This window comes from Octopus bimaculoides, chromosome 21, assembly GCF_001194135.2.
Source record: "Octopus bimaculoides isolate UCB-OBI-ISO-001 chromosome 21, ASM119413v2, whole genome shotgun sequence".
NCBI lineage: Eukaryota > Metazoa > Mollusca > Cephalopoda > Octopoda > Octopodidae > Octopus > Octopus bimaculoides.
In genome coordinates this window covers 8,952,213-8,961,743 of record NC_069001.1, presented here as the reverse complement: position 1 = coordinate 8,961,743, position 9,531 = coordinate 8,952,213, and the positions used below count along the sequence as shown (strand labels likewise).

The 9,531-nt window shown below is 37.5% G+C and overlaps 1 protein-coding gene and 1 long non-coding RNA gene across 2 annotated transcripts in view; one reads left to right on the top strand and one right to left on the bottom strand.

The window, feature by feature from the left end:
- LOC106875307 (60 kDa neurofilament protein) overlaps nt 1–8,690 on the top strand; it is a 39,674-nt gene extending 30,984 nt beyond the window's left edge. Inside the window, exons 4-9 of the mRNA XM_052975396.1 lie at nt 179–343; nt 1,399–1,524; nt 4,805–5,025; nt 5,427–5,551; nt 6,729–6,859; nt 8,214–8,690. Of these exons, the coding sequence (XP_052831356.1) occupies nt 179–343; nt 1,399–1,524; nt 4,805–5,025; nt 5,427–5,551; nt 6,729–6,859; nt 8,214–8,675 (1,230 nt within the window). The 3' untranslated portion in view covers nt 8,676–8,690. The remainder of the gene's footprint in view (nt 1–178; nt 344–1,398; nt 1,525–4,804; nt 5,026–5,426; nt 5,552–6,728; nt 6,860–8,213) is intronic.
- Nucleotides 1,539–9,531, bottom strand: part of LOC128250431 (uncharacterized) — a 20,223-nt gene continuing 12,230 nt past the window's right edge. The window contains exon 2 of the long non-coding RNA XR_008266451.1: nt 1,539–1,995. This is a non-coding gene — a long non-coding RNA (uncharacterized LOC128250431). The remainder of the gene's footprint in view (nt 1,996–9,531) is intronic.

The following is a 9,531-nucleotide window of genomic DNA, read 5'->3' as shown; positions in this document are numbered from 1 at the left end:
TATATATATACATGTATGTATGCGTGTGTATATATATATATATATATATATATGTATATATATATATACGCCCATACATACATACTACCACGTACTTCATTTTGAATATACTTGTCATGACGTGTATTATGTACCTCTGTTATTGTGTCTTATATTTTACATGTTTGTTTTCTTACAGGAAATCAAAGAATACAAGGCCTTATTGGCAAAGGATAATTCCGTCCCTGACATGCGTGAATACTGGACATCTGAACTGGGATCTTGTCTTAAAGAAATCCGTCAAGAATACGAAAGCCAATTGGAAGCTTTGTCTTCTAGCCTGGAAGCTAGATACGAGTCCCAGGTATGGTGATTTCGTTAAACTTATCTATTAAAAAGCAAGTTTTCTAAGGCGAGACATTAAACGGGAAAAAAATGGAGTGGTGACATCAGCACTAACTGTAAAAATAGCTATTAGATATACATTGAGAATTAGTGTAAAAAGACAGCGAAATGTGAATGCAGGGTCAAGAGACACCATAAATGGAATAAGTGGATAAACATATGCATTCCAATAACGGAACTGTAGTTAGTACCTGGATAAGAACTATGGACTGAATCTAATCCATCTGCTTGATGGATAATTATACAGAAAATATAGTTATAGGTAAGACTTAGGAAAAGTTTTAGTAATGGGGGATAATTTGAACATATAAGGGGATGACAGAAATAATAAGATGTATGGTATAATAAAAAGAAAATAATAAATTAAGACTGAATAATGGTAAATAGTAGACTAGCGTAATTATTAACAATAATAGTTAATGGGTTTAAAATGTTTGTACGTCTTTGAGATCCTGTGCGTGCAAGATGAAAGAACTGTGGTAGAGAAAATTTTCGTGTGTTCTGTGGTGCAATGTATGCATGGTTTCCGCGCATGATTTCACTTTTTCCAAACATCACCACTATACGTGGAACGTAAAAAACTTATTTTTAAGTTTTCGTGCACGAAATTAATGTTGTCTGGTTCGATTTCTTGGATTTCCTAAAGGTATGGAATATTCATATTTCAAATCCGTTTACAGAATAAATTACTTAAGTTAGCCATAACTAAAATTTCTTTCATATTGGGTCTGCTCTATTAGGACTGATAATATTGTCAAACAACAGCAAGTTATACCGTACTTCCATATACCAGTTGTCCAAGTAGACTCACAATACCATATAATAAAAGTGAAATTCCAGCAGACAAGCCACATTAGACCATCAGATATCTAGAGACATTCCATATGTGCAAACATATCCAAGTAATTCTTGTGTTATTCAGTAGCCCAATTTAATTTCACAATTAAACCTAACAACACCATCTACCACTACATTTGCTCATTGTAATAAACGTTCTCTTCTATTGTCTAACAGCTGTGTGAAATGCGTCTTGGTGCCACGAAAGGAAATGCTGAAACCATACAAATGACTGAAGAAAACAGACGACTTCGAGCACAGAAGTCTGATCTTGAGAATAAATTGCGCGAATGTGATACTCAGGTAAGGAACTGCCGTTGACTTTTTATCTATTTGTCTTTATTATCATTTTTTAATGTTTATTTCAATAAATTTTCGGAGGAAAAGGGAATGTGCCCATGACCTTTGAAAGTCATGTGCACACTGCATATTCACTCCGATCTGTCTTGTCTTATCTGTGTATTATCTTGGCAGTCTATCTGTGTATATCTCTCTCTCCCTCTTTCTCTCCCCTTTTCCCTACATACACACTTCGTAGAGCTATTTATAAACGTCAATGCTATCTTCATTTGCTCAGAGGTAATAGTTCATGGATTTCCGGATTTCGGTATTTTCTTCAATGAACCTCTCTCCTCTAATTTGCCTTTTGTCTTGTAAATCGCTTGTCGTCACTACGGGTCGCGTCACTATGGAAAGTTTCTGTTCCTTTCTTGCCCACCGTTTCTGCATTTTAAAATTCCCTGTAATTCTTTAAGATCCACTTTCTCTCGTTACCTGAAAAATAAAATAAATATGATTGTAAACCTACTTTTACACCACCCTGAATATTGATTAATATCGATTTGGAAGAATTAAGCCTGAATAAAAAGTGGGATGATCACGGCTGGAATGCTTTTGATCATAAGTTTGCTTCAACAGAGCTGACTTGAACTAAACAACACCAACAGAACTAAACTACGACAACCAGTTTGTTCGAAGAAGTCACTCGATCTGCTAAATATAGCGGCCACCAAATCACCCTTATACCATAATCTCCCGTCTTGAAAACAATGTTCTTGTACATAAGATGCGGCACATACGAACGTGAATATACTAATCACTGTTGTATTTCGTCATAGAGAAACTTCTCCTTTACGACGAATATGTCTTCATAACAAGTTCGGTACATTAGCACAAAGGATTCATGCGTAAATGAGAAATTATAAATGTTTATTCTATACATCTATCTATTCTTAGTTTACTCTTTATCTCTGATCTATGATGAGATACGAAACGGCTAAGCTCCAGTAAAGACATACTTTTGATTAAGTAAAAATATTCTTTTCTACTCTAGGTACAAGGCCCGAAATTTTGGGGGTGGGGGCCAGTCGATTAGATCGACCCCAGTACGCAACAAGTACTTAATTTATCGGCCCCGAATGGATGAAAAACAAAGTCGATCTCGGCAGAATTTGAACTCAGAACGTAAAGACAAGCGAAATACCGCTAAGCATTTCGCCCGGCGTGTTAACGTTTCTGCCAGCTCACCGCCTTATTAACGAACTCCTTAACGATCCAACTATACGTACACCTATTTAGAATTATTGACGATTCGAGATGGGAGAAGGGACCTATCGATTTACAGCATATACTTCCACCCCACCTCTTCCTCCTTGCGCCATCAGGTCGATGAACGACCCTTTATTGACTTCCTTTACAAGTGCTCGCCACAGCGATCGGTTTGAGGTAGTTCTCAGCAGATGGTATATCGCAGTGGCTCTCAATCTTTTAACTAGTAAAGGTTTCTTTTTATTTAAATGAATTTTCCCACGGGCTTCTTCTAATGAAAAATTTAATCAATAAGTCGATTTTTGTAACAAACGACAAACTCTTTTTGTCAATTTTTAGTCTCAGTTGAACTGAATACGTAATCCAGTTTGTTGTTAAATATACAACTAAACAAGTAGCCGCATTAACCCAAACCACTTGTTTAATGAGGTAATCGATGCTACTTTGTTGATATTATGTTCCGAATTTTAGGTTCAATTGTAGATAGATTTAAGCTTAAATCGTATTTTCAAAAAAAGCATCTAAACGATAAGTAAATTATTCGTTCAGATTTTGTAATTACTTTGAAATTTTGAAAGTTTATCACCCTTATCGTGAGCAATTATACATTTTACACTGCAGCATCATGAAATTTTGAATTTAACTCGTGGATTCTCGGCACCACTTTTGTGCATCCCACCCCAAGGCTTTATAGATCACAGACTGAGAACCGAAGACGGCGAGCGAAATGCTTAGCGGTATTTCGTCTGCCGCTACGTTCTGAGTTCAAATTCCGCCGAGGTCGACTTTTCTGATTCGTCGTCATAACGTATTCCTACATAACATTGCCTATAACAGAAAGACTGTGAATGGCATATACATGACCGAAATGACTCTGATATATGTCTGCTTAATGAAACCCAACCACAAACCTAAGCAATAACAACAATATTTATTAGCTTTTATCGGTTGCTAGATGTGTATCTTCAAAGCATTTTGTATTTAATTCTCTTTTGTGCAATCCTTCGTAAGATATCCTTTAAATCACAAGCTTTCTATACAAATACTATAATTCATGTTACTTTTAATTTCCTGTAAAGTTCAAAATAGCCGAGTGAAGCGAATAAGTTATTGAATGAAGTGCACTCTGTGTTGCTGTTGTTGTTGTTGGTGGTGGTGATGATATCGTCGTCCTAATTATTTAGCTTCCTGCCTACTCAGGCTTACCCTGTTAAAGCCGTTCTGTCAGAGACCATCCGGACATTCCCCCCCCCCAGACTAGTGTACCAAAGAGTACGGCGTTCAATGTGCCCTTTCTTACAAGCAAGTTTGAGTGAAAACAAACTCGTTTGTTGTTTCTAGCAGATCGAGAAACCGTATTGAGACTCTCTAGTCGACTCGTATTCCGCAGTGTCATTTTTGTTTTCTTCATGTCCGATAAATTTAAATTCCATTCTCTGTAGAGAATTTACCATCTCGTATATCAATCTTAATTGTAAACCATCAGACCTGGGTTATATCTTTGACTGATAAAAAGTCATTTTCGAAGGCGACTGGGGTGGAATCCTTTAAAAGAATTGTTCATCGCTAAATAAGCGTTCCATCCAGAGTCTTATTTGTTTCGTTTTGTTAACCCAAGAATCTTGGAGTAAAGTACCGCTTATATATATTCCAGTGATTCGCGGAAGAAGTATCTTTTCGATGTTGTCCTATTAGTTAAGGCAACAAGCTGGCAGAAACGTTAGCACGCCGGCGGAATTTCGTCTGCCGTTACGTTCTGAGTTCAAATTCCGCCGAGGTCGACTTAGCCTTTCATCCTTTCGGGGTTGATAAATTAAGTACCAGTTACGCACTGGAGTCGATGTAATCGACTTAATCCCTTTGTCCGTCCTTGTTTGTCCCTTCTATGTTTAGCCCCTTGTGGGCAATGAAGAAATAAAAAAAATGTTAGCACGCCGGGCGAAGTGCTTATCGGTATTTCGTCTGTCTTTACGTTCTGAGTTCAAATGCTTAAGGGCCATCAAATGTAGTAATATCTTCTTTTCTTTTCCCCCAGATTTCTCAGCTATCGAACCAGCTCAGAGCAGTGACCGCTGAACTGGAAATGATGACCAGTGACTACGACAACGAGAAACTTTCTCACAAGGCCGACGTTGACAGGCTCAACGCTGAGTTAGAAGGTGTGATCAAAGAACTCCAGGAACTCATGGATGCCAAACTGTCTCTGGAACTTGAGATTGCTGCTTATCGCAAACTGTTGGAAGGAGAAGAAAGCAGGTACGTACTTTATATCTGCAAGCAATTTATTTCGTGTTTTTTTTTTATCGTTATTTATCTACCTGTAAATAGGCAAGGACAGATTATATATTCTATATTTCCCCCGTCATTATCAGAAACTGCCGGAAAGTTCTGAGCAGGATTCATTAAAATCGCCATTAAAGGCGTAGCAGCTGTGACCATTCTGTTCTTTTAAAGATATCATAAACTTTTTCAATGTGTGATTTCCATTTTTCTAAGACAGCAAGATTTAACTTAATGAAGGCTTTTCTGCTATGTCTAGCAGGTCGTATGACCTAGTAGAGACGCGTCCGTTGGCTCTCGTATCAGTTTAATAAAAGCTTACGGTTTACTTAATTGCGAATGCTCGTTCATATCTTTTTTCTTCTTTCTTTTCACAGGATAAGTCTTGGAAGCTTGGTCCAGACACTGGGAGGTTTCCGTACAGAGTCAGAAGATATTCTTGCCTCTGCTTTCCAAAGATCTGGTTCCAGTTATCAGGCTATATCAAGTGCAGATGATTCCAGTAAGCTACCTTTTTAAAAAAATTCTGATTGTTGTTGTTATTGTAGATAAGTCTCCGTTGGGCAGTTTTCTGATCATAAGTGCTTTAGTGACTATCTGGTCTTTTATTCATACAAAGGTCATCCTATGTAGGGTTCCATTTACAAGATGGTAAGATCTTTTGAAGAAGATTCACAGCTATTTCTAGCAGATCACACGACCACTAGTGGTTTCCTTGTTCACTCTAATGTTGGATTATTTACTGCTCCTCATTTTGAGTTTCTGTGTGTACGTGTGAATGTAAATGTGTATGTGTACGCGCGCGATTGTGAGGCAATCAGGGATTAAGCGTTGAATGTCTTAGTCATGTAATACATTGTCATTAGTCATGCTTGTAAGGTGGCGAACTGGCAGAATCGTTAGCACGCATGACAAAATGCTTAGCGGCATTTCGCTCTTTTTTTACGTTCTGAGCATGGTGGCTTTTTAGCCGTAAAAACTAACGAAATCGGACTTTCCAGTAAAAAGTTTTCAACAGCGTAACTTTACAAAAATGCGAAAAATCGATTTTTTCCCCCAAAGTTTTCCGCAATTTTCTTGAGAATCAGAGGCCCCCAAGGCAATGCCAAAACATTTGTCTGAAATGTCGTAACATGACGGTCCTTTTGACACCAAAATTATAAAAATCAGACGATGCTGTAAAAACTTTTCTCTCGTGCAACTTTTACCTTTTTTGCAAAAAGTGGGCGGGAAGGTCCCTTCAATTTTATCGATTTTTCTCCGAGAAGTGGGTATCGGTAATGCGGCAGTGACCTGCTTGGGTAAATTTGCCATTTAATAATAAAAATTTCATCAAAATCGGATGAAAATGTGAAAACGCATACACATACAAACGCACACACAGAAATTTTGAGTTTTATAGATATAGATTTAGGCGGTGAACTGGTAGAATCGTTACCGCGCCGGGGAAAATGCTGAGCGGCATTTCTTCTGATTTTACGTTCTGAGTTCAAATGCCACCAGGGTCGACTTCGTCTTTCATTCTTTCAGGGTCGATAAAATAAATACTAGTTAAGCACTGAGGTGGATGTAATCGACTTACCTCATCCCGCTGAACTTGCTGACCTAATGCAAAACCTTGAAACCAATATTTTATGTCAGATGATATTTATTATTTATGTTTGCTTGTTTGTTTGCAGGTATATGTCCCGCATCACAAGGCCGTATCACCATACACCGTACGTCAGCAGGAAGTGTGTCCATAATGGAGGTAGACGCCACTGGCCAATATATTGAACTGGAAGAAATCAGCAGTGCTAAATTAGGAAGAGTAAGATACAATTTATCTTGTTTATTTTTTGGAGGGAACAGGGTGGTTATTTCGTTGGTGTGGTTATCAGATTTCGGCTTAGTAATAACCGAGAAGAGCAATACTAAAGTGTGTTTCAACCGTGACTATCCCATCTTTTTTCTCACTCATATAACATTGAAGTTATAAAGTGTCCCTTTTACATTTTTTTTCAAACGACAAGGATAAGTGATTATCTATATGTGTGTGTATGTATTAGTCTAATAAAAGTGATGTTTCCATGATCTTGTGTATGAATACATAAGTGTGTGTGCGTACGTGTCCGTGCGTATCTGTGTGCGTGAAAAGTAGGTTTGTTTAACTTCCATGTATCCCATTTACCCGCTTCATACATAACAACGAAGTACTTTAGGCTTTTTTTTTTGAGGAAAGTCATCGTGGCCTTCGTGCATACTTATGCAACTGTCTTCTGAAATTACGAATCATTGTTTCTGACACAATTCCCGATGAATGCTTGAAGGACTATGTTTACAGGTATTTAGTAATTGCAATGTGGTTGGTCAGCAAATTAATGGAAGTCATTCTAGTATAGCTCTCTATTTCTGTGTGTGTGTGTGTGTGTGAGAGAGGGAACGTGACCTACTGGTTATAAGTGGTGCACTTACGAGCGCGAGAATGTGGTTTCAATTCCCGAACGAGTGGTACGTTGTGTTCTTGGGCAAAACACTTCACGTCACGCTGCCGTGTTCACTTTAACACATGACATGTGGTACACTGTTCGCCTGTTCGGGTAACGTCGATCTGATGGAGGCAATGAGCTAACTAAGAGCGCATACATTGATCAACGTAATAAAATCCTTTGTGTAGATTATTCAGCAAACACTGAACACTCATACGTCGTCTTCGAAGGGAGATTCCATAATGCACACACACACAGTTATATATATATTAATATATTAATATTTTTATAATATAGTTAACAATAATATTTTCCATTATTATAATTCAATTTGATATTATTAAATTGTATTTCCTTGTAAGTTACTTGAAAGGTGATGTTCTGTTCCCTCTACTTTATTTGTTGATACCTTTGACAGTTGTTTCACTTTAAGGATGCTTATTTACCCATCCATTATGATATTTATGCTGTCAGAAAATTAAAATGACCACAGATGGAGCAGCGATGTAGATCGAAACTAACCTGGAGTTAAACAACAACCACTGTTCTCAATTTGTTGTGTGTAAAAAGTTTTTGCATATATATTCGCAAGTCTATTTAAGTTAGTATACGCATGAGTGAGTATGTTTAAGTGTGTGTGTCCATATCTGAATGACCTTATTAAAGTGTCAATACCATTTTTTTTTATTTGTTCAGATACAGGAGCCAATCAATCTCAAGGGATGGTCACTCGAACGTACCTTTGAGGACACGAAAAAAGCACTCGTCCACCAATTTAAAGAAGACTTCCTCTTCTCGCCAAATAAACAGATTAAGGTAAGATATGTTGATAATGTGTGTGTGCGTGCGTGCGTGTATATATATGTGTGTATATATACATACATATTTGTGTGTGTGTGTGTGTGCTTACCATCTTTTACTGGATCTGTTATTGAACTGTCTCCGACCTGGGGAATCTACTACCGTCAAAGGTTTTCAGCTGATCATATTTTCAATCTGGTGCCTATTTTATTGCTCTCTATCGAAGAGCTGACTGTTTACGCACAGAGCGACGCGATTCCGATTTTCGACAATAAATATATACATACACAAGCGCAGACATATACACATAAGTGTGTGTGTATGTGTGGTGCAAAAGTTATAAATGACACGAAGTAGAGGGAAAAGAAACAAACACAGTGTATTAGTTTACTCACAGGAAAAAGTAGAATAAGTTTTTACGTTTCGAGCATATGCTCTTCACTAATAACGATAGACGATAAAGAAAAATATAAGGAGAGAAAAGAACAAACGTGTCCCAAATAGGTGGTCACTGCATACACATATATTTGCAAGTGTATGTATGTACATGTAGATATGTGTTCATAAATGAAATAATTTATAATGCGTCATTGTATCATGACAAAGGTTGGATTGAATATGAATTAGAAAATATCAGCCTTTTAACAATATCACAACGGAGAATATAATTTGTTGGTTTCAAATTTTGGCACGAGGCCAGCATTTTCGGGGATAAGTCGATACATCGACTCCAGTACTTAACTGGTACTTATTTTATCGATCCCGAAAAAAATGAAAAGAATAAATATATACATCATGGTTTTGAATCTCCCTGTTTTACGTGCTCATAATAATTTAATAACTTCAATAATTTAATAGATTTAAAGGCGGCGAGCTGGTAGAAACATTAACACGCCGGCCGAAATGCTTAGCGGTATTTCGTTTTGAGTTCAAATTCCGCCGAGGTCGACTTTGCCTTTTATCCTTTCTAAGGAAAGAGAAGCAGATAAGGAAAGAAAGATTTGCCAATGTTCTGCGCCGTGAGGACCAAAGACTCGAGGTATTTCGGGTTGCAAGACAGTGTAGGAGAGAGAATAGTGATGTTGTAGGAGAGAAATGTGTTCGCATGGATGATGGTACGCTTGCATTAAATGAGGATGCAAAGAAAGAGGTCTGGAGATGCCACTACGATAGATTGCTTAATAAAGAGAATGAATGGGAGAAAGAGAGCCTG